General features: G+C 39.4%; 1 protein-coding gene across 1 annotated transcript; it reads left to right on the plus strand.

Annotated features, from left to right (window-relative positions):
- Positions 1 to 344: 344 nt before the first annotated feature.
- LOC148816083 (uncharacterized) lies at positions 345 to 24,778 on the plus strand. Its single transcript, XM_088904655.1, has 9 exons — positions 345 to 361; positions 7,388 to 7,476; positions 9,663 to 9,713; positions 10,387 to 10,470; positions 13,078 to 13,149; positions 22,557 to 22,706; positions 23,269 to 23,382; positions 23,997 to 24,065; positions 24,717 to 24,778. Exons 1-9 carry the CDS (start codon positions 345 to 347, stop codon positions 24,776 to 24,778), a joined length of 708 nt encoding a protein of 235 aa, XP_088760781.1.
- Positions 24,779 to 25,823: the final 1,045 nt, after the last annotated feature.

Consider the following 25,823-nt stretch of genomic DNA (forward strand, 5'->3'; position numbering starts at 1 on the left):
AAATGTTTTCTTGTTAGTCTTAATTAACACACATACTGTACAGCAAGTACAGTAGCCACCAGAGATGTTTGTTATTTTATAGCTGTTATTAAGAAATTGTACAATAAACAAAGTACTTATTTTTATAGTAGGAGGCAAATACTTTCAGAATAATTTCAGCATGACCTCAGTTACACTGCCTAGTACATTCTAACCTCGTTGACTGGCAAAATGACATGACAGAGCTGTGAATATAGCTCCTGCTCAATGTCAGGATTGGTGACAGCTTTAAGATTGAAGGCAAAAAAACAACACTCTATAGCTGAAATGTATGAGGAACCATCTGGACCTTCATTGAACATAAGATGGCCATCACCATGATGTACAGATACTGTAGTTGACAAAAAATGGAAACACCTAGATAAATGAAGGAAACTATATTGAAAACAAGGGCAGCCAGTAGGTGTGACCCATGTGTTAATTAAGCAAATAACAGCCCTGTATGCAAAGGTCATGTATAAAAATACTGAACTAACCTGGTTGTCAATAATTATGGTTGCAAGAGGACAGTAAAGAGGGTGATAGTTGGGGTATATTTGGTAGGAGATTTTAGGAACCAGGAAATCTCAGATTGCTGATGTTTCATGAACAATAGTGTCTAAGGTGATGTCGGCATGGACCTCCAAGGGAAAGGCGTCATCAGCAAAGGGCAACTTTGGAAGGAAGCACACTGTCCAGGACTGTGACATCTGTGCATTAGTTCTAAATGGAATGCAAAACGGATGAGCAGCTGCTTAACTGGGTGCAAACTTCAGGCCTGGGGTGCAGCAGGCAGCCAGCCTCAACAACAATGTCCATTTGACAACTCCACAAAGGGATACCGCAGTTCCGTGGCACAAAATGCCTGTCACACCAGCGGGGCACATTTTTGAGTCCCAATGGTGCAAAGAACATGGGCCATGGACTACTGAGCAGTGAAGAAGTGTTATGATAAATCCTCCTTCATCATGTTCTTGACAAAGGGCAACCTAAACAAAGCTTTGGCCCTCTGTGCTCGGCTCCGATGGTGAAGGGTTCTGGTGGTTCTGTAATGTTGTGGGTTGCATTGTCCTGGCATTGTTTGGGTGCACTCATTGCTTCAGAAGGCAAAGTCAATGTGAATCACTACTTACTGGTACTGAGTTCACCCCGTGTTGCCTCATTTCTTGCCTGCTCGAAGGGTGTCCTCCAGGATGGCAATGTCAACATCCACAGGCTACATGTGGTCACCAAGAGGTTTGACTGGCGTAATCCACATACCAAGACCTTTCCGGTCACCAGACCTGACCCCAGTCAAGCATTAATGGGATATTCTGGAACATCTCTTGAGGCAGTGTTGGTGCTGATGGTGCCGCAATCCTGGAATTCTGTAGAATTCCAGACACTGGTAGAATCCTTGCCACACTGGCTGCATCTGGTGGCCAAACCCCTTATTAACTGACTTTACAATTGGTGTTTCCATTTTTTGTGCAGATATCTTTAATTTTACATTCTATACTCACTGGAGTTTTTTTCAACAATTTGTCAGATTGCTGAAGGGAAGGCCCATTCTACGTAGATATGTTTCTTCATGCCTTTGTGTGGGATCATGTGCATATCTCTGTTATTTGCTTCTTCTATAGAACAAGTTTGATTGATACCAAATGATAGTTTCGTTTTGCAGAGCAGACTTCCTAGAAAATGAAGAGGGTGTGTCCTTTAACTGCACTCAGATACTTGGATAATTAAATGGTAAATGGATAGAGCATTCTGTACTGCTGATGATACGGTCTGTGCTGCTGTAGCTCTTCAAACTGTTTTGTTCCAAAAGAGGTGGTGATAAACTTATTATAAGGGGATTCTTAAAGGGTAAGTGTAGCCTTTGTTGTAGCATTCACTCGTCGTGTATACAAAGTTGACAGGCATCCACCTTAATTTATTTTATTTTAAACTAATAATTTATTTAAGGTCGTAGCCAGAGACCTGTTATCATTTTGCGTGTTTTCAACTACAGATTGAGCAAAAAGAGAGTTTATACTCAAGGATATCTTTTTGGTTGTGATTGTTTTCGAGTAGCAGATATAATATGTAACTGAATTTACACTGACCGAGCTAGATGTGTGGTTTGAGCCATGCAGTTCTTTCTTTAAAGCACTAAGTTTCTCTGGAAGCAGGGATAGACATTTTCCTAAAAATGGTAATATGAGGAAATATCTGTAATAAGACTAAACTTCACTTCACTATTTTTTTAGCAGTTTAAAGTTGAAGAACACTGCTACTTCTGCACAAATCATTTGTATATTATTTGACTTTTGATTCCTGGCTTTTAATTCCGATCTCAGTGTTGAATGTGATTGCATTGCTATGTTCAATACTGCTGACAGCTCCAGAAATCTGGAGATTCCAAGTGACTCCTGCTTCTCTGGAACACTTTGAGACTGGATGAGTGTTTTTTAATTGCCTAAAGTATAATTACTTTTCAATTAAGCATTATACCTTTGCCATATTCTATACTGCAGAAAAATATGAAAAAAGTTCATAAATACTATATACTGATGTTTATGATAATATGAGAAAAGTTACACAGGTGAAGTGTTCCTTTGACCAATCAAACCCATTTGATATTGCTAATTGATCCAAAGGGCAAGGTTCTGTTCAACTGTTTCTGGAAAGAATCCAGGATATCGGCTTCAACAGCATGTTTAGATAGCACGTTCCACACTTGTATAACCATTTGTGTAAAGAAGTGCCTGCTTTCTGTTTTAAATGCACTTCCCTGTAGTCTCCACGTACGTCCTAAGGTTTGTGTTTCACAGTTTGTCTTGAAGAAATATGCTGTGTTCATTTTGTCAGTGCTCTTGAGCATTTTGAATACGTTTCTTAAAACCTTGCAATGTTCCATGCTCACAGCCTGTCAGTGTAGGACATTCCCTTAAACCTCAGAATGGATCTGGTTTCTCTTCTCTGGGTTGATTCTGAGGAGACTTATATATTCTGCAACATAATGACCAAAATTGTACACAATGTTCTACATGAGGCCTTGTTAGGGCATTATCCTACTTTAACACAACAACCCTTTAAATCATGGGACCTTAACTATGTGTCCTAACATTATCTTTTAATTCTTTCCAGATTGTCATGAAGATGCAAAAGATGTTTCAGCATAAATACCTAAGCCTTTATCATAAGTAGCCTCTCCAGCTTCCCATTTTGTGTTTATAATTTGTTTGTTCTACTTGTATGTAAAACCCTGCAGTTAACATCAACAACCAGCTGTTTGCCCAGTCCTTAATTGGATCTAAATATTTCTGAATCTCATCTTCTTATTTTTCAAATCCTGCTAATGTGGTGCCATCTACCAGCTTGCAGAGCAATCAAGATCGTTGGTATGAGTTGGGAAACGGAGTGGTCCTTAAACTGATCCTTGTGGTACCCCACTGATTCCGTCACCCAGATATGAGCATTTACTCCTTTTCTGTACTTTGTCATTCAATCTGAACACACGGAAATAATCTGTTATGGTGAGCTATGAACAAAAGCATTCTGAAAAAATAAATATATAAATATACCATATCAGATGCTCTATGTAGTGTATATCCATTACTCTTGTTCCTTGTTCAAGGGTCTCACACTCGATGGTAATGCAAGACCTTTTCTAAATCCATGCTGACTCTGCTTGAGTATCTGATTTCCACATAAGTGATTGTCTGATTTAGTTCTAATAATTACCATGACTCTTTATGTAATAAAAATCTATAATTGGCCTGTATTATGGGTGTATAATTACTTGGTTTAGTTCTGTCACCCTTCTAATGAATGGGTAGTACATGAGCACTTCTTCAGTCCTCGGATCCTACCCTGTTTTAGCAGGTCGTTTCCAGACTTCTGTTAATGACTTCTTGTTAACATTTCGATCCCTTGAGTGCAATTGATACCATACCATTGAGCCCTGATGATTTATCAATCTAGGGTGCCTCTAGTAACCAAAACACCTTTGCCTTTTCTGCACTGACACTGTTTAAGTCACAGCTTTGTCCTTCCACTGCCTGAGACATGTTTCTGATTTCTTTCTTAGTGTCCATTTCCTGAAGATTATTTTACATTGTTGTCCCAGTCACATTCTAAATATATTGCAATTTAGTATTTTGAACATTATAATAACATATTTAAATTTTTGTTAATAACTGTATAAAAATGAATTTGCAAGGACTGCCCTGATCAAATCCCATTTGTTCTTGTGAACAAAAACACCTCTCAGCTGTTCAGTCTGATTGATGGCAAGGGTAGTACTGAATTTCAAATTAATTTAACGGGCATAAACTACAGTAGTTAATATTAGTCTTGGAAACAGTGTAATGCTTGTTTTAAAAATTCATTTCTTTTAATTTAAGGGCAATTTTAAGATCCTGAAGTGTCTCAAAGTACACTGGTGAACCTAGTACATTCTGGTCATGTTAGTCCTGTGGTCCTGCTTCCAAGTGCAAACTATTATTGCTTTTCACTTAAGTTTCAGACACGTTTTGGCTTTTGGCAAGTTTTGACAAGTTTTGTATTAGAAACCAAACTACATTCCCAACTGGCATAGCACAAAGCGTGTGTGTATACACAGGACAAGATTGATATGAATTAGGAAAGAATGGCTATTGATTGTGGTGCCAGAACACTTCTTGGGGCTGAACATTGTGCACAATAAACCTCAATGAACTTGTGCAGGCTATTGTTGTGCAATCCCTGCAAACCATCCCGATTAACCCAGTACTCTGGAGTCTTCCTCATTCCTGTGGTCCAAATAAATTCCTCATACTGGCCTTTTCTAGTATTTCAATACTGCTCTGCATTAACCTCACCTATATTTTGCCAGGATTTCTCAGAATGGAAAGGTGTTCTTCCCAGTCTTGACCCATGTGTGTGCTTTAATGTGCATTTGCCACACCATTTTGGAAAGACTATGTATTTGTGTCAGTATGAACTTCTATTTAGGCCTTCAGAAACTATTATATTCTGTTTGTCCTGTATTTTTTTCACACTTAGTCTTTGGTTCTCCACAGTTTCTTATCACCTTTCTACAGTGACTGTCGGTGGTGCTTTTACACCTCAATAACCAATACCATCTGGAAGCTGATGTGCTGCTTTAGAAGCATGATACTGGTGTGCAGAAGGATGTTTTTATCACACAAGTGCATAAATATTTAAGCAATGATCTGTTTTGTACAGGATTAATTTGAAATCAATTTCAAACTCAATATACTTTATTATTTCTAATTTATTTGCCTATCTATGTTGGTATACGCTCCTTTAAGGTATGGGTGTTTATTCGAACCGAAGGCTGTGCCATTTTACTGTAAGAGCTCAGGATCTCATTGAAGCCAAGTACAATTAATCATTCCCTCTACCTGCTGTGTTCATTCTTCAGATGTAGCCTTGGCAGCTGTGAAGAAAGAGATGCTGATAACAATAACCACTTTGAAGCATAGTCCAGGCAAAGCTTTTGGAGCTGCTATTTTCAGTCTGGTAGCAGACATTTAAAATTGCTAGTGCTTGTATAAAGATGCATGCATTTTATCTTACAATTGAAGCTGAACATTAAGACTACACTGTTAACGATCTTTTTTTTTTCCTTGGATGGGTGTGTATGGAAGAAGGCTGTGGCATGTACATAAAAACTGAACTGCTGTTTTACTCCACCAGAGGGAGCTACTGTTGTCGAAATCAGGAAGACTTGATTTCTCTGAGCAGTCTTGTTCTGTACTGTACCTCTTTTTAAAATGATTTTAAAAGTTTAGATTTAAAAATAAGTGCAAGGTAGACACTGTTATAGAGCATCATATATGAAATGGAAATAAAGTTTTAAATTTCCTGTGGCTTTAAGTTCTTTGTAGAAGACACAATTTAATATAGCTAAAAACAAGCCAAATAGTTATTTTGTTGGTTTTATTTTTTTTTGTTTGTTTGGGTGTGTGTCAGGGGAGGTCTGTGTGTTAAACAATGTAATACTTTGTATATATGTAGTGAATCAAGATCTTAATCTCCTGTTGCCATCTCAGTTACAGTTTTCATAAGTCTTTCCTATTTGGAAAAAGTGTATATTCCTGTTTGCATCCATTTTATTTATGACTTACTAATATTGCTCCATGTTTCTTTTGCCTCCTTTTGTGTTAGACTTAGACAATACAAAGCAATCTCTGAATACCTTTAGAAAGTCTTCATCTAGCAACAAACTATACACTTTTTAGGGCCGTATTTTCTACTGGTCCTGACAGATATTTTTCTTATTCCTCATAAGTTTTATGTATTTAATATTTCTTAATGATTAGTAGTTTTAATTTATACTTTTTTAGCGACACTATTTTTATAAATTGCTGACGATAGCATTCGATTCATGTTTCTGAATGTTTGGAGTTCACAGCGCTGTACGACGTATTAAAGAAATATTATCTAATGTAGTATGTGCTGTGTTAATAAACTAGCTGAACAATGACTGCTTTGTCTTTATGCTTTGTGTTTTGTCCTTTACCTTGTGTCAAGGAAGTAACGATGCCCCATGTTTTTTCTCGTTGCTTTCTGTTTTGTAGACGAGTATGTAAATAAGTGGAAGGACTTGTCCATCAAAGCACACTTACAGTCCCCTTGCCCAGAGTAGATTCACTGGAGTGTGATAATCCCAAGAACACCCCTACACCTGCCATACATGGCTGTAGATATTCAGCACTAGTCTTCAATGCCCATTCTGACACCAGTCCATCGGAGGGCACACACAGACATGTGCATAGACACAGGGGGCTATTTTCCCTGAAATTAACCTACCAGTATATCTTAGGACTGTGGGATGCTTCTCGGCCTTTTGGCTAAGATCAAGTGTAGTATCTTTGGACTGTGGGAGGATACCGGAGCAGCCAGAGGAAACCCACACAAACATGGAGAGAACAAACTCCACACGGACAGCACCCCAGAAACTGAACCCAGGGCCCCAATGATATGAGGCTGCAACGCCAACCGCTGCAACACCTAAAAATAAAAAAAATAAGGTCAAGCCTTGTTCTGTATCTCCTACAGTATATAAGAGACACCTCGTGGAATGAAAAAGAATCCCTTGCATATCGAACTCCTACATGATGGTTATTCTTGGTACGTCTGTGTTTCCACTTATTGCAGATGTGAAAACCCACATGTCCTAAAGGAACTCTGTTAAGAAACCTTTAATGCTTTTATTTCAAGAGGCCGATGAGCAAGTTTCATTCACAGTGCAAAGAAACTACTGAAACCTATGTCTCAGTTCTTCAGGAAAAGGTGTAACAAAATATCCCCGGCGAACGATTTTTCATTTCCAAAGCTCAGGCCGTCCTGCAGGTGGGTTCCATTCAGTCCACTGCGCCTGCGCTCTTTCGCGCAGTGTGGAGCAGCGCAGAGCTGTGCGGACGCATAGTGAGCGTGAGCGGCCGGTGCGACTTTTCGCGAGTTGCAAGTTCGCGGCTGTAACGGGTGAGATTGTATTCATCCCCGGTTGTTTTTGTTTTATGTAATATCGTTGTACTATGTTATACCTTTTGTTTTAAATCGGCTTACCTGTGTCGGACAGCATGTTTACGTTGCACGCCGTCTTTCAGAGTGCTAATGAAGGTGTGCTAATTTGTTTGACGCGCGTGTTTTGAGGGCAAGCCTGAACCCGGCTAGTGCATAACGTTTTAAACATATTTAATAAAGATAATTTAATCTCTCCGGGCAGCGATAGCAAATACTATTATAATATTGCATGCTCACCTCACGGATGTAATGTCAGTTCTTCAGTAAAATGCGAGTGCAACAGCGGTAAGAGTTAACGTATTAAAAGTTCGCATATTACTTTACGTGCTTCAGGGTTTTGGACCATAATATAATTCAAGTACATTAATGTTCTCTTAGGTTCAGCATTATGCGTGACTTACTGTAGGGTTAAAAAGTTTGTTTTAACGAGATAACAGCTTTGCTGTTGTCTCTGGCCGAAGGTTCTAGAAACGCGAAGTTGCTCAAGTCTCCCGTCTCTTGTCTCCTGAAGACACAAACTGTTCTGTCTAAACCAAAGCTGAAAGTACGTCTTGGTGAAGCCTTTAGGTGCCATCTATCAGATTTTGAAAGGAAAACCCGACAAAAAACGTTCTGCAACTCCTTTAATACTTGAGTATCCCTGGGTCAGAAGCGTTTAAAAGCGCAGCTAAACGACGAGCTGGTGTCGTGAAAAACGACAAAATACCGTAGATATTTTTTAATGTGAAGCTACAGCAGCAGTCTACAGTTTAAGTTAATGATAACTCGAACAGTCAGATGTATTCCTAGAAAAGTATAATCTGAAAGGAGGAGAAACCGTTACTTTGCACGCATTTGCATTGCAGTAGTACAATAGTCACAACTGTGTCGTCTGACAACGTAGCGGAATCGTTGTGAAATTCACTCTTGTTGCTATAAAGGAGTTGCCTACTCATTCATTGTGTAAGTGTTGTTTTTTCATTGTGAAGCAGTTAAGGTAGACACGTCGAGCAGTAATAGATACGGCTTGTTTTTCGTGGTGCGTTTGAGAAAAGCAATCGTCTTTAAGCTATAATGCAGTGATATCTCTTTTAAACACTATTGGTTTTTTTTCTCAAAGGTGCTTTACACGGCAATTGTAGTTTTCAGCAGGATTATTCCCTAGTAATCCCTAAAACGACACAAAAAAAAGTGAACTCCAAAGGTTGGAACCATGGCTCTACATTCTCAGCTGTTTTCACAGTTAATGCAACGTTGAACATCTAAGCAATTAGAAACACCTGTCAGCCATTTGTCCCAAATGAAGGATGGAGCACAAACGAATGACGTTGTGGCTAAATATGGATGGAAAATAAAACTCGAAAACAAAAGCTTAAGTTCTAACGCTTTTGCCTCTTCGTCTTTTGATCTGAAATAGAGATTTCATTAGTACACAGGAAGAATGTCACATTTCCCTTAAGCCTCCTAATATTTATGCTTTTCACTGGATGTATAAAGGACTGCAATGTACAGTAGCTCAGTGGTTAGAGTTCAGGATTTGTGACTATAGGGTTGTAGGTTGAAATCCCAGCTAAGAGACTGTTGTCGTAAACTTGAGAAAGGTACTTCAACCCCTGCCCCCCCCCCCCAAAATGAGTTGAAATGCAAATCGCTTTGGATAAAAGCACCAGACAGATAACTAAATGTAAAATGTAGCGATCTCTTCTCAAGAATCCTGCGTATTACATTGTGTTTTGCAGCAGGTGGGCGAATCAGGTGAAGCCTGGATGGGAGCTCACGTGAGTCCCTCACACCCAAGGAAGTGAACCCCCTCCCAAGACGTGTGCTGCTCAGGTCTGCACCCCAACACTACTCTCCACCTGACCATACTGCCCTTTTTGTTGTGGGAGGACGGACTGTGTCTTGGGAGGCGGAAAATGGACCATATAGGTAATGCGGTTTCTCAAACAGAGGCTTTACAGGTTAACGATACGTCTCGTTCTTCCCACCCTTGATGGGAAAAGGGAGAAATGCCACACTAAAGGTTTTATGAGGAAGTCGCACGGAAAAGCAGTAAGCAGTTTGAGTGCAGAGGAACTGAACTTTTGAGATGACAAAACTGCTTGTAAGTTTTACTGGATCCGCAGTTCCCGAAATTAATTCCTGTTCTGTTTTGTGTGCTTCAGAAGAGCCAGGCACTGCGAGTGAAACACCTAAGAAAGGGTCGAAAAGCAAAGGTATGTCCAATTTTTACTTTTTTTACAATGTAATTGATTTTTTTTTATAACTACAAAGAATATTCTAAGGGCTCAGTGATGTAGAAACAGGAATTTGAATGCATGCTTATGGTTCTGCCATCAAATGCTACAGTATATGACTGGTGTTTCTGAAAAAAAATCATATATTATTGTTTTTTTCATAATTGTAGGTTGGTAAGTTAATGTAGTGTCACGTTTATGCTATGAAGTTTAATTACAACCATCAAAGAGTGCAAAAATCCTGTTTAAGGTGTTGTTTATCAATCGTGTTTGGGGACTTGAAGAAGTAAATCAATTAATGAAGCAAAACTTATCACTGAGAGTGTTAAGATCAGGAATTGTTTTCATACACAAGTGTTTCTGGGAGACTAGGAGAGGCAGTGGTGTGAAGTAGTGTATAGGGCTTTTGTCTGTAGACCAGAGGGAAATGGGCCCAAATTCTGAATGCTGTGCTTTTATTCTATCCATTTGCTTCAGAAAACATTCTGGTTATATGAATACTGTAGGTCTCCATGGTTGAGGAAAAAAAGGATTTGTAATGAAATAATATAAATGAAGAGAATCTGGCAACTGATATATCTGCTTAAATCAAACGTTTAAAAATATAAGTCATGGTAGCTGTTCAAACAAACTGTTTTATTGTCTGTTTCAGCTATGTTCACCTGTGACATCTGTGGAAAATCATACAAGTATCTCAGAAGTTACGTGAAGCACCAAGAAGAGCATAAAATAAGAGGTTCTGTTTTTTTCCACTTTCACTGTTTTACATGGTCTGAATTCAGTCAAAACGTGAGACACCTGTATATAAATACAATATTTGCTGGTTGCATTATCATTGTATTGTAACAAACAGGAAGCCATTAATGAAGTGGCGTTGCTGGTATTTGTCATAGTCTGTGGACCCAGTTTTCGGTTTAATCCAAGTTTACATTCTACTTTTTTATTCACAAAATAACACTTTAATTGTTTGCGATGATGAAGAAAGAAAATAATTAAGTAGTCAATTATCTGTTGTTTGATTAATTGTGCCGCTTTCTGCTTTATGTTTGCTCATTCTAAGTACGGAGAGATTAGAGAGAGCAAAGCTGTCCTTTCTCATCCATTTGCACCAATGAAGACAAAAGTAGCTTCACGCCTACATCAAAGTTTGCCTTTGTTCTTTGTCTCTGCAAATGTGCTGTAAGCAGACTCAGTCCAAAGCATGATGCTTGTCCCATACTAAGACAGTGTCTTCCCTTTTAAATTAGGTCAGACCTTTTCCTTCAAAGGTTTTGCTCAAGTGGGATAGGATCACACTTGAAGCAGTAAAATATATTGAATAAACACTATGTGCCCTGCTTTGCACTCGTTGCTTGCTGGTATAGGCTCTGTCTCCCTCGCATTGCTGAATTGGATGAAGTGGTTAGAAAGTTTAGAGTGGCAAAATACTGTATGCCTTCACGCATGTTGTCTTTAAATTGATCTTAGTGCTTGTGATTGCCGGCCCTCTACAACAAAAAGGATTGTTTTAATGTTTGTTTTTTTTACAGGACCTGAAAGGGTTAGATTTTGATCTTTGAGCTTGGAACAAGCTTTGAACCTTTCGTATTTGCATGGTGTTCTGGTAACATTGTAAAAACTACTTGATGTATTTTAGAAGCACAGTATTGTGCAGAAAACAGGCGCCACAGTCACAGTTCTTTCAGGTAATTCTGCCACTAAACATCCCCAACGCTGCTCTGGATAGTCCCGTGAGCACAGCAGGCTTGGTGCCCAGCCAGTGTACCTGTGTATGGAAACTTCCATGACAGCAATACAAAGACACTTTCATTTACATGTATATCATTCAGAACATCTGAATGTACATACTGTACACTTGCACAGACACCCTAAGCCACATCTGTTTCCACATCTGAGTCCTGTTTCGAATCAAAGGTTTAATAAAAAGCTTTTTTCTGTTCCGGTGGGTTTTTTTTAAATGAAGCACTGATGTGTATGGTGTGCATTAAAACAGTATGGGCGCAGAGGAAGCCCAACACTATGTGATGACCGCTTTGTGCCGCAAATAAGCTAATTGTTTAAAATGCTATTTTTTAATAGCATGTTTGAATGACAGAGGAGGACAGTGCACTTTTATTCTGAATGAAATGCCACCGCTTTACTGGGCAGTGTTTGAGCTTAATTTTGTACAAAATGTATAGTCATTTTTGTAAGTAGACTACTGTACTGTATATGCAGTGCTACAGTAGTATCTATGCAGTGTTTGTGGCTGGGGTGCTAATGTGTATTGCATTGCAGTATATACACTTATCACATTACATTGAAATTTCCATTTGCCCTTTGGTGTTTTATCTGGGAATTGGATTTTCTTGCTTTTCTGAGTTATGCACCATGTTCCGTCCTCATAGGGAAGATTTCGTTTGGACTACAGTGCCACCTATTGGCAGGTAGTGCCTATAGGAGGAAAACAATCTCTTCCTGGCCTTACCTCAGGCCTATTGTACAGCAATTATTATTGTAAATATTCTAATCATAACCCAGATTGCATGCCAACACTTCCCCCCAGTGGTAACATCTGAACTGTGTCCACCAAAACCATTTACAAACACAACCTGGTGTTCCCTGGAGATCACCTATCCCTGTATTGACCAGATCTATCCAATGCAGTCTGATAACACTACTGTAAATATAAAAAATATTACTCCCGTGTATTACAAATCATGTTTAGTACAGCAATGGAATGGGTGTCGTGTGAAGCACATTTAATGTTTAATGTTTACAGTGTGAAAACACCTTTTTGCTGTTTGTGTCTATGTGTGGTACTTAAAAAGGTTGCTCTCGTCTCAAGGCCTAGAGACTGGGAGTCTACTGCTTATCATGTAATGTTCCTTGTGTGCTTAAACATTATTTTTTATTTTTTTTTAAATCATCCAGAATCTATTATGGTACCTAGAGGGTTTTCAAAGCAGGCACTAAGGTATAGAATTCCTACCATGCTGAAGTTCTAGAACAAAACTTGAGAAAACCAAATATTAAATAGAACTTCACCCACCAGCACCCATGTAAACCTTAAAGATCCAAAGGTTTATAATTCAAAGGGATTATTTTTTTCACGGCATATGCATTTTTTTTTAGTGTTGGTGTACTTAGTAGTGGACTAAGAGAAATCTTCATGGGTTTAAACAGGTTGTTAATATTGTTCCCGATTCAATGTCTTCACAACCCATTCTGCTCTAAATACCTGAGGCAGCTGTTGAGAACTTGGTGGCACAGATGAGAACAGCATGGAAATGTATATTTGAAACATTTTTCTGTATCCCACCTTCTGATTCATGCTGTAGACAATGAATGTGTTTGTCTTTAGGAACCACATCAGACAAGCCAGGAACACAGTCAACTCCCGCCAGAATTCCAGTGGTGAAAAGTGGAAAGCGAGGTGAGACTTTTTCTCTGTGTTTATAAATAAAGGTCCTTAGGGTGATTATTTTTTCACCTAATCTAAACCAGAAGAATGCAGTGGTGTTCTAAAGGCAGTAAATTCACACCTACAAACATAACAGTATCACAAACCCAAAGTATGGTAAGGCTTTGTCTCAGTGACACTAACCGGTAACTAGGTCATAATATGGATAAACTAGGGCAGAAGTTTAATTTTATAGAATCGGGTCAAGTTTTATGCAATTCCACTTTTGTAGCTCAAAGTAGAAAAACAATCCCCCATCGAGTTTTGTGACTGCCACATCTTGATGTAATCTTTCATAATTATGAAATTATATTGTTGCTGCAGCATGAAATGAAAAAAATGTGGTTCCTTTACAAGCCAATATGTAATTCAGGTTGTGAAAGTTTTTTTCTTTCGGTCTTATTGGCTCGGAACAAATCGAACACAAGCCTAGAAAAAAAAAAACATTAGGTCTTGTCTGGCAACAGACTCCACATACTGTACAATTGTCGAAATTTATATTTTGCACACAGAAGATATATTCCCCCATTCCACATTATCCCCTCTCTGCTCTCCAGTTTCTTACCTCCGGTTACCTAAAATAAAAATAATAATTCGTTACACTTATATAGCAATTTTCTGGACACTCCACTCAAAGTGCTTTACAGGTAATGGGGATCCCCTCCCCCACCACCAGTTTGCAGCCCCACCTGGATGATGCAACGGCAGCCATAGTGTGCCAGTATGTTCCCCACACACCAGCTCTCAGTGGGGAGGAGAGCAGAGTGATGAAGCAAAATTCAGGGGGAAAATTGACTGGGATACTGGGGTAACACCACTTCTTTTTTCAAAAAATGTTCTGGGATTTTTAATGACCACAGAGAGTCAGGACCTCAGTTTTACGTCTCATCTGAAGGTAGCGCCTTTTTACAGTATAGTGTCCCCGTCACTATACTGGGGCATTAGGACCCACACAGACCACAGGGTGAGCGCTCCCTGCTGGCCCCACTAACACCTCTTCCAGCAGCAACCTTATTTTTTCTCAGGAGGTCTCTCATCCAGGTACTGACCAGGCTCACACCTGCGTAGCTTTGTTGGGCTGCCAGTTGTGAGTTGCCGGGTGATGTGGCTGCTAGTACTGTCAAATACAATGGAGCTCAGCAGCACTACAGGCCTCTGACTGTCCTCCTCGCTGGCACCATGGATTCTAGCAGTCAAAGGTTCCATCTGCTTGCTATCAGAATAGGTCAGGACCCAGTGAAGCCAGAATTTCCAGCCTTGAAACCAAGTAATACCATCTTTAGCTACAATGAGACCTGCCAGCCAGACCTGTTTCTGCCCCTGTTAGAGGCCCTCTTGAGTCATTTTCTGGCAAGAGTACTAAACGTGAATATTGTCAAACTGTTTCCATAACCTCTGGACACACTCAAAAAGAGCAACTATATGCCCACAGTGCCCCTTGGAGAGAGTTCAAACAGGGGGCATGAAAGTGTCTTCATAATATTACGTCTAAAAGGGGTCAGATCCACTGTTGAGGAAATGTTTTTCTTTTTTGAGGCCGAATTTGTATTATCCTAAACATTATTCCAGGAAATGGCCTCACCCAACTTTCATATCCCTGTTCCAAACAGTAATGGCCTGTAACAAGCCTGTAACTGAAATATATAAATAGAAGAGGACTGTTGCTTGGAGAGGAAATGGGGAATAGGCCTAGTTACTTACGTTCTGTTGACATCCTAGACCCCACAGAAAAGGAAAACGTGCCAATAAAGAGCAGGGGGGAGGCAAAAAATTAAAGGGGGTCTGTGACATGAGCTTCAGGGTCTGTGGCATGAGCTTCAGTGTCAGGCAGAGATGTTAAATGCCTGATTGTGTAGTATCCTCACCAGAATAGATATCCCAAAAGCACACACATGAAACTTAAAAGCTATAAAGATTTCATCCAGGGTAGTTTTGCTCTTGGTGTTATTTGTTTTCTAAATGATTGAATTTTGAGGTCATCTTCATTCCTGCATGTGTACTTTCTTTTACCTTTTCAAATTCAATAACTGAAACCTGTGTACTTCTGAACTGGCCTGTTGTTAGTTCATAATGATATAAACAGAATTTTGAAGATTTCACAGTCAGTTCTGCTCCAAATACGCTGAATAACACTGAAGACAGTATTATGATAGATATGCATCATCCTGTCATTCAGTCACTTACAGGAAACCCAAGCTTTTAAGTTTATCCACTACAGAGCTGATTTCTCTGTCTTTAGGATGTTCCAAAAGGAGCACACAGGAGGAATCAGTGTCTGCCCAAATTTCAGATGTCAATAGGAGAAGCAGTGGTGAGCCAGCAGAGGCCACACTGATGCTAAAAGAAACTTGATGGTAGAAAAACAATTCTTACCACAATGACACTATGCAGAGTGATGTTTTTGTTCATTTGAAAGGGATACATAATGTTTTAGTAGTGGTGAAATTGTTCCATTAAACTTGGCAAATGCATATTTATTTATATTTATAGTCTTGCCCTGTCTCTCTCACACCTGAAGAAGGCTCCACGGCCGAAACATGTTCTCTTTCTTCTTTTTTTCAGCATGGAATAAACCTATTACTTGTTCCTTTGCAGCCTACGCATGCTGACGCAGCTACCCACCTGAACTTTATTTCAAAATGTTATACTTTAAAAGTGATTAGATTCCACACTCTTGTTGTAGTTTTCAGTATCTTCTGAACTGTCAAGTGAAACTGGGTTAACTACTTGTTCATTTGCTTCCTTTAAATCCCAAACAGTGCTTTGGTCAGCCTTGAATCTTCAGCTGTTTTCACTCCAGGTGCTTCCCTGGATACAGGGGAGCCTGTCTGAAGAAACACTAGTGTTTCAGCACTTCTGTGTAAACCTCTCTCTAGGTTATGCAAGACGTTATGGGCATACCGTAGGTCCAATAATGAGGTTTTCGAATTACAGAAAGTTTACTTGGGTAAAGAGAAAGTAGTGAGTGTCTTCCATGGATGAAAAGCAGGGATTTAATGTAATGTGTTTACCAGCAGTAAAAACACCAGAGCTTTATTTTACACTTCAGTCTTGTTTTGTTGTCATGCGTGGATGGCAACTTCTACATCTCTTGCTTTTCTCTCTAGAAAAGTGAGTAACCCGTATTGTCATCCTGTCAGGAAGGTGCCCACGGGATTTTATTGTTCACTGTACATTAAGTACCAAACTGTACAGCATAGGGTAATGAAATACACAGTGCAGCATTTATAGATTTGTTAAAAGGTAATTTATTCTCTCTTCAGCAGTTAATTTATCACTGTCTCTACTGCATTTTAATTGTATGTTTTATTTGGTGTGTAATCTTCATTAGATTTTTTTATAGTTAATTTTTTAGGTAATTTAAACATTTTTTATAAATAGCAGGAATAATGATTTTTCATACATGTCCACAGAATAGCTAAGTGAGAGTCGCTTCTGACTTATCTAAAATTTAGGTCACGTAAAGACTTGCAAAACAGGACACTCCAGCGTAAATCGGGGAATGGGTGTACAAAGCTGTTAGTGCATCACTAACATCATGTTACACTTTGGTATCTCCGGGGCCTAACATTTGAATTTGAATGCAAATCATTTGTATCTTTAAAATTTTCTGGTTTGGGGTTTTGGAATATCTGCTTTTGAAGAGTACTTTTCGTGCTCTTATAGTTTCATGCAGATATCAGTTGTTTCTGCTTCAGCCATTTTCCCAATACAGAATTGTGCTGCTTTTGCCAAGAGACCAGTGAAAGGATGTCTAGCTACTGTGTCTCAGATTGTGCTCCACATCCAGCCAGTTTCTCTCATTGTGAAAGTGTGTATGTTGTTGGAAAGGGCAGTAGGAACCTCAGAGCTGTCAGTGAGCAAAGGATAAGATTAAATCACTTTATTGGCCATATACAATTTCTTGTATTAGGAATTTGCCTTTTCACATACCCCAGCTTGCTCTCCATGAGACACACAGACAGGGAGAGAAGCTTGTGGTCAGAGCGCAGGGTCAGCCATTTATACGGCGCCCCTGGAGCAGTAGGGGTTCAGGGCCTTGCTCAGGGGCCCAACAGAGTAGGATATCTCTGCTGGCCGCGGGATTCGAACCGGCAACCTTCCAACCGCAGGCGCAGATCCTTAGCCACAGAGCCACCACACTGCCCACAGTCTGTTAGTCTCTTTTCTTACTGAAATTCAGCTGCCCATTATTCTCTTTTGATGCACATACTGATCTGATCGGTGAGGGCCTGGTTTGCAGATGGATTACTAATTTACTGGTAGCCCCTGCTTAGTGCTAGCAAATATTTTCCCAATTTGTCATGAAGGCCTTGTAGGTGCACTTTGAAAACTTCACGATTTGATACCTATCTGTTTCTTATTTGGCCAGAAGAGTTATAAAACTCAAGTTCTCCAAGATCAAGGTAAGCACACCATAGCTTAGTGTTGTACTTTGTTCTGTTTCATTCTTGTTTTTTGGTTGTTGTTACAGTTTTGAATTAGATAAGTGTTTTGTGCTTTAATTTAACTAAAAATCTTTTTGCTGTGCTTATGTCTATAATTAAGAAAGCAGTGAACTGAACTTCAGCTTCAATGTAAGAAACATGTGTTCAATTGTTCACCTTGTAGTTCAAAAATAGCTTTATTTGTATTGTCACCTCTGTTTTGTACCTTGCCAGCTTTTAGATTGTATATCTTGCTTCACAGTCCCAGATTTCAGCCAGTGAGCCATATTAACTTCTGCTTGTTGTTTTCCTCCAAACAGGTTCAAACTAGAATATCCTGGGAGGTGTTAGTCAGTTTCAAAAATGTGAAATTAAAAATGAAAAAAGAATGTATCAGTCAAGGAGGTATGCAGGAAACAGGGAACAGATCTGGGTGTTCACAGTCAACTACAGGGTGTTTCAAAGGGAGTGCTCCCTCAACTGGTTAATTAGAGCAGATAGAAATCATGTCCGCATCATATCCAGTCTGCCCTTTCATTATGTTTCTCAGCTTATCAGATATTGCCAGTAACCGTAACATGTTATTGAAGGCTGAAATATACGTACATTAACTGGTCCCCATTATGCATGCAGGATACTTTGCAGAAAAGTGTACAGCATGTTAATGTAATAGTGAAATGACAAATAGGAGGTTCTTCCCACAGACATAACATTAACTAAAACCAAGGAGAGTGGTTCTTGATTAGTGTCAGGAATGAGTAGACACGCCTAAAAACCTCTCTCCATCCGTATTAAACGACCTCAGTAGAAAAAGGAATTTAAAACACTTATGCTCAATTTCAAAACCCAGACTTACAGTACAAAACCATCACACTGTTCACAGTTAACTGCTGTTTTATAATGATGCAGTCCCACTCGCTATAAAAGCTGAGTACCTTAAACGTTTTCTTGCCCCAGTGCGGGAAACATTAACATTGTTTTTAAATAAAGCAATGTTTTATTCTTTACTGGAACAAAGTGGAGCCTCTCCATTGTACCTGCTGTTAGAAAATGATGTGAAAGGGCAGGACGTACTTGGCATATACCTGAATTGTTCCCACGTAAGTTAGAACTATAACGTCTAGTGTGTCAGTGGTACAGTATGTAAATGTGGAAATGACCTTCAGAATGCGGCTAACTGTTTGAGAATAAAAAAAAGTTCTTTGGTGGGACAGCATAGTGGCACAGTGGTTAGCATTGGGCCCTGGGTTCAATTCCAAACCTAGGGTGCAAACTGTGTGTATTTTCTCCCCATGTGTGTGTGGGTTTCCTCCAGGTGCTATGATTTCCTTGTTTAGTCTGAAGACGTACAGGGTAGTTTAGTTAGCTTCTGTCAAAATTTGCCCTGATGTAAGTGTCTGTGTTTGTCTACCCTGTGATGGACTGGCGTCCCACCCAGGGTGTATCCTCCCTTGCAGCTGCGGCTTGCTAAGATAAGACTCTAGTTCCCCCTTGACCCTGGAAGGGATGAAGCAGTCAGAAAATGGATAGAAGACATTCTTCAGTTGTTGAATGGAGCATATTGCTGGCGTGTGCTCTCACTCAAAAAGGCCCAGCTGAGGGGTTTTGAGTGTATGTTTAACTCTCTAGAAGCCATGTGAACCACACTGCACTCGCCTACAGTACGTTTACTAACTGGCTTTGCTCTAACAGTGCAGCAGCTGAGCTGGAATGGCTAAATCCAGATGGTAAAAACAAAGTCTTATTTGAAAATTTAACCAGGGTTATACATTTACTTGATTTTTACCTTAACTCATTTTTGCATTAAATAGTGAAAGTAAAATACTATTCATGTGTGAAACAAAAGGTATAAAACTGTTTTTTTCTGTTCCAACTTTCATTCTGTGCATCAGCCCACAGACTACATGGAGAACTGTCATGACCACTGGTCTTGAGAGCGCAACAGATATGGACATTGCACTTGAAGGAGCTTGCTCACACACGCTCTTTTCCAGTTCTGTTCTCAAGGATCATATTCTGACAGTTCAACAGATTTCTCCCATCAGGAGGTTACAGATTGTTTTGGGTTAGGGAGAGATTTCTCAAGTGCTTGTTGATTTTTTTTCTGGCAAAAACATTCAGATATCCTGTTAAACGTCACATTATGCAGATGCGCACGTCTTTCCACTGCTTTCGTTAAGAAACATGTTCAGGACTTCCTTTTCTGAAGCCATTGCGATGAAGGGTAAGACAATGTGAGGGGTTAGGAGTTAGTGTTTTGTTAAATATTTCTTGGACAGATTGTTTTCATTTTTTTAGGCCGTAACGAACTGGCTTACCGATGCTCTTACCCATCATGTGGTCAAAGCTACACCAACCAGAATGCCCTTTTGAGCCAGCAAGAAAAGCATCATTCTGAAGGTATTATGCATCAGAAATCATTTATAAGCATTTGTTTAGAACTATTTGTTGGCAACAGGTAGTTTAAGGCTTTGGGTAGTATGGTACGGTAGTATGTAAAGTTCCATAATTATTTGGCCAGCAGCCATATCACTCTGCAACTCACAGCTGGCAATCCACTGAAGCTCAGCAGGTGTGAGCCTGGTCAGTACCTGGATAGGAGACCTCCTGGGAAAAACTGAGGTTGCTGCCTGAAGAGGTACTAGTGGGGCCAGCAGCGGGTGCTCACCCTGCGGTCTATGTGGGTCCTAATGCCCCAGTATAGTGACAGGGACAGTAGACTGTAAAAAGGTGCCGTTCCTTTGGATGAGACTTAAAACCAAGGTTCTGACTCTCCGTGGTCATTAAAAATCCTTGAGCGTTTCTCAAAAAGATTAGGGGTGTAACCCCGGTGTCCTGGCTAAATCTCCCATTGGCCTTTACCAATCATGGCCTCCTAATAATCCCCACCTCTGAACTGGCTTCATTACTCTGTTCTCCTTCCCACTAAGAGCTGGTGTTTGGGGAGAGTACTGGCGCACTATGGCTGCCATCGCATCTTGTCATGGTAGTGGAGGGGAGTCCCCATTACCTGTAAAGTGCTTGGAGTGGAGTGTCCAGCAATTATTATTATTATTATTATTATTATTATTATTATTATTGCTATTTTCAGATTCATAACGGTTGTAGTTGTTAGGTACTCTATTTTGCTACTGGTTCTCATTGTGATGCAAACAGTATGCATTGCATGGATGGTACATTTAAGATTTGTTTTTAGGGGGCATCAGCAGAGTGTGCCTGTATCATAAGAAAAGTGGGATAATTCCAAATCAAGCCCTAAACACCGACAACATTAGTGAATAATCAAGCTAAGAAAGATTTGGACTTCAGGGTGTTTGTACCAAATTGCCATTAAAATCTGTGGTTTTCCTTCCCTAATGTATGAGGGAGGCTTCCGTGTTATAAGCTGCGTCTTGCAAACCTGAAACTGAGAGAAGTGTCAGGAAATGTACACACTCTTTGAGTCACAGAACACATAAGAAGAAATTTAAATTGCTTGATGCAGCTGTTTTTGCTGCCTTTTATGGGTTTATGTTTACCCCCACGTAGAACTATTTAGCAGGTGGGGTGCCGACCTGGGTTAAATAAACCCAGCTGGTTCCTTTGAGCCCCAGCTGTTTTTTTATAACGGGGGTGGAGGCAACAAACCTGCTGGAGACTGTGATATTGACATACAGTGTGGTGAGGAGGCAGGGTTAGGCTGGATGCTAAGTCATGTGGACAATTTAGACATGTAATACAGGAAGGACAGCAGTCTGCTCCGTGGTTTTGACTTCTGGCATGCGAGGTAGGTGCATTATCTCATCTCTGGAGTCTGGAGCTTTTTCTCGACTAGGTGACCTTTGGGGCACCTAAGCTGTAGTTCAGTCATTATCCACTAGGTGTCCCTGTACCCACTCTTAAGCTCTGGAATCAGTGGAGTCGACGCTGGAGCTGTGATAAATTTGGAAAATGAGAATACGGCGAATACGGTGATGTTAAAAGAGCTGAAAACATAACTGAAGGATCTACAAGGTTTAGAAACGAGGCTCTCTCTCATCAGCACCTGAGAACGGTCTTTAACTATAATAGTGAGTTGAGAGTCATGAAGTAAGTCTGTGAAATAAATGACGCATTTGAGGAATTAAATGCCTACCAAGCCTTGGCATGGCAGATATGCAGCACAACAAACTGTCTTTGTTGAAGCCTTCAATGAAAAAATAAATAATTTCAGTCATCCATTCAGAGCACACATGCAGTTTGGAGGCGAAGAACCTCTTGTTAGATTCTAGAAACTTCATTTGCTTAATGAATAAAATTGTAGTTCTCCATTTCAAATATCTATATTTTTATCCATAATTACATTAACACTGGCATATTTCTATAATCGGGACACAAAGACAACCGTACATTTTCATTTTGTGCATTTGTGTGACTGTTACACACAATTACTGATTAATCTTTTGTTTCTTCACAGCCAGAGAAAAAACAAAGAATATTCTTGAAAATTTGAAAGGTCACATTTCTTAAATCATCATTATGTACTTGTTGAGTGTACAAGACAAGTGACAGTCAGTATGCATTTTGTGCCTGAAGAATGTGTTTTTGTCTATTATTGTATATGGCAGATATTGTCCAGACTGCAGGTTTCAACCCTCTCTCCAAGCAAGCACCATTACTGATTGAGCTGCTTGTGAGCCCCATGAATGTTTCCCTGTTTTTTTGTTTGTTTTTTCTCATTCCGGTAGATTTTAATAAAGAATAGTAGTGCCCACAATATCAAATAAGCCTGCATGGATGATACAAGAAATCGAAAGACTATCACAATTTCATTTTTGCTTTAATTAGTATACCCTGCAGAAAAAAGACTGCCTTAAGGTCAAAACACTAGACCTGTGGATGCTACCTCGCGTGTCTCCTCATGTCCTCATCTCCTCCTTTTTGTTGCTTTAATTTGACTAGAAATATCCCTTTTCCCTTTATTTCCCTTTCAAGGTCTCAAGAGCCAGCCATGTGCTAAGCTGTCAAGAGAAAGCAAGAAAGACTATAGAAACACCGTCAAGCCCAGCAAGATTAGTCATCACGAACATGCCAGTGGATCATCTGAGATGCCCGCATCTGGCCTTGCCATCACACATCACACAGGTGGGTGTTGCTCTTCAGTAGTGAAGAATAAAAGCCCATCCTGAATGGAAAGCACTTTGGGATCTCTGGGGTAAAAAGTACATTTTCATCAACATGGTTTTCATTATTGAATCTATTGTACTGGCTGTTTGGAAGTCTAGTGTGATAATGTAATAAACAGTTTGTTCAGGAGAGATTCTCATATTCCATTTTATACAAGCAGTTACTCTAAAAACGTTTCACTTGCAGTTTGTATTTGGTAACAAAGGTTCCCAATTGAAGGTACATCCGTTTTTGAATTCCTGTTTTCCTTTTGTCTCCTGATTCAAAGTAAGCTGTGCTTAGCCCTGTAATGGCCACTCTTGCAATTTATTGCACAAGGAATAGTTACTGGGCAAAGAGGGATTTGAAAAGTCTTACAGGGACCTGTTACCATTAACCTTCGATCCATGCCATGTAAAAAAAAAACTTATAATATTATAAAATGTGTTGTAAGGTCTGTCAAGGGGTACTTGTTAAATTGCTCACACTGTTCCAAACCGCATACAGAATGCTGGATCACTAACATTAAAAACATCCTCAGCAGAAAATGTACAGATGAAAGACGTGGAGATTGAAGCAGCTGCAAGTTGTAGCAACAGCCTAGTTTATGCCTCTTACACTGATGGCTATGAGAGCGCTGAGCCCATCAAGTCTGGTGAGTGAGAACTGCATTTCCGAATTTTTGAAGAATCTTGAGTGCCTGTCTTTTTTTTGCACCTTCCTTTCTTACTGAGCTTTTGTAAGCTTTTCCTCATTCCAAACCTCAAAATTTTGTTCAACAAAAAAGTTTGCCGTATCCTAGAAGAGTAGTTTTTAAACCTTTTGTATCCTAAGCATCATTTCAAACCACAAATAACTTGCCTACAAGTATTGGGGGTGGGTTCCTTATGTTGTTGCAAATGGGTTTAATCCTTCATTAACCATTTTAAAAGATTATGCTGTCTACATTATTTAAATTGATGATTAAATGAGAAGTTGTGACAGCTTTTGGTAGAAGGGGAATATGGCTGTGGAAAAGAGAGAGTTGTTTGATATGGATGGGAAAAACATCATTTCATAACTAGAGCTGTTTACCATTGTGCACAGACCTGTATAAGTACAGTATCCACAACACAGGTTGAAAACCACTGTCCTAGAACATACTTTGTATTGGGGCATTGCTTGGATACACACTCATTTTTTCCATATGAGTGTGTATTTTTTTTCTAAATCCCTTAACCTATCTGTATTAACAGTCTACCTAAATAGTGACAGGTTGTGTCTTTTCAGATGGCATGATTAAGATAACCAAAGTATGGTCTCTAGCCATATCCCAGGCGGAGTTCTTGGGGATGTTAGGTATGTAAAGAATATTTCACCAATGAATACCTAAAAATCCCTGCCCTATCAAATACAAATATGCAGTGTTGATGAAAAATGGAGACCAAATTATACATAGAAAGTTAGCCAGAGGTTTGTTACAAAGTCATCTAAGCCAGAACACTACAGTATATAACGAGCAATGTATGAGTGTATTTATATTTTGCACTGCTGTGGTTTATGGCAATAAAACTCCTTCAAGTAGAGTATATCTGAGATTAGTTATTAGCATTATTGCTGAGAGCTGTAGAAGCTCCTGATGTTTATAATGTATGCGGCACAATATTTATAACTCTCAACTCTATTTTCAGCTGAATTGCTGAAGGCTAAGAAGCACATTCTGCAGTCAATGTAACTGCTGCAATATTGTGAGTGTTGAGGTGTAATTTAGAAACAGTAGTGACAAGTTAATGACAGGGAGTCACACTCACAGTATTTTTGAGAATCCTTTTGAAGCCCCATACACATAGTAATGGCTTCACTTATGTTCTTAGTTGTAGTTTTAACATGTCTCAGTGCTCCTAGCATTCCTGGGGTGGGAGAACAACAGTTGCAGTGAGAATGTGGACATTGTTGGGTTTTATTCTTTTAAACCCCATCTGAAATGTTTGTTCTCTTCCTATATTACAGAAGCAGAAGAGAAAGTGCTGGCAGATCTGTGTTCTGAAAGCACAGGAGACAAAGAGCTCTAAGGTATTGCATTTTCTGGCTGAAAAGCCATTAGACAAAATACATTGTGTAATGTATATTGGCCAATGAAATAAGTGGATCTGTACTTACGGTGGCTTCCACATCTCAAATTAAATAAGAACACAGAGATAGAGATTGGATAATGCCTTGCTTAAAGGTTCTTAAGATGTTCCACTGTAATTGCCATAGATATTTGCACAGAGACAAGTTGTATTTGTCATAATGGCATTTACAGAAAACACACGGGCCACATTTATTCACACCTCTGTGAATTCCTTTAAACAATATCCATCAAAAACTAATCTACAACAACATTCCGCTCTTTGGAAGTGTAGAGGAAGTCTCTTCAAGCCTCTGAAGGTTTCCTATTTTCCCCATTAGCAGCAGCCTTGGTTGTAATGATTATCTCATTATGAGGTGTGTCAAGCAGCTGTGCTGATAGAGGGAATCAGGAAGCAGATGCCTGAGTAACAAACTAGAGGGTAATCCAGAAGTGAAGTCAAAAAAGTCGAAACAGTATACTCTCCACTTCACAGTAAAGACTAGGTGAAAAACACTCCAAGACTAAGTGCTGTGGTGTACAGTAGGAAGGGCAGGTGTTAAGAACATTCAGGTGGGATTGATTTCTGTCTATATTTCCTTTCATGGTAACAGCCTGATTGACATGTCTGCCATTGGTTGTGGTGTTTTCAGTGTGCTTAGCAATAATAAGGCGTGAGTGGGCATAATGCAAGTTATCTGAAGTATTTGGCCAGCCCACTGCATACAAAGATGTGTTAGCAGCAAATGCCTACTTTATAGTATAAGTATAATTGGTATTAAATTCCTCTTAAAAAAACTTCAGTAATGCATCTGACTGATAATTATGTATGACTTTGCCAGATAGAGAAAATCTGTTTGGACTTAAGGAATAAATTTAGGACACAGTCTTAAAGGACACCTTTATCCCAGATTTCCAAAATTTTGTAACCAATTAAAACTTTAGAAGCTGAGTAAAATACTCTTATTTTTGTTGTTCCAACTGTTAAGTAATGAATTGTTCTACTC

Source organism: Atractosteus spatula, chromosome 23, assembly GCF_055471065.1.
Source record: "Atractosteus spatula isolate fAtrSpa1 chromosome 23, fAtrSpa1.hap1, whole genome shotgun sequence".
Taxonomy (NCBI): domain Eukaryota; kingdom Metazoa; phylum Chordata; class Actinopteri; order Semionotiformes; family Lepisosteidae; genus Atractosteus; species Atractosteus spatula.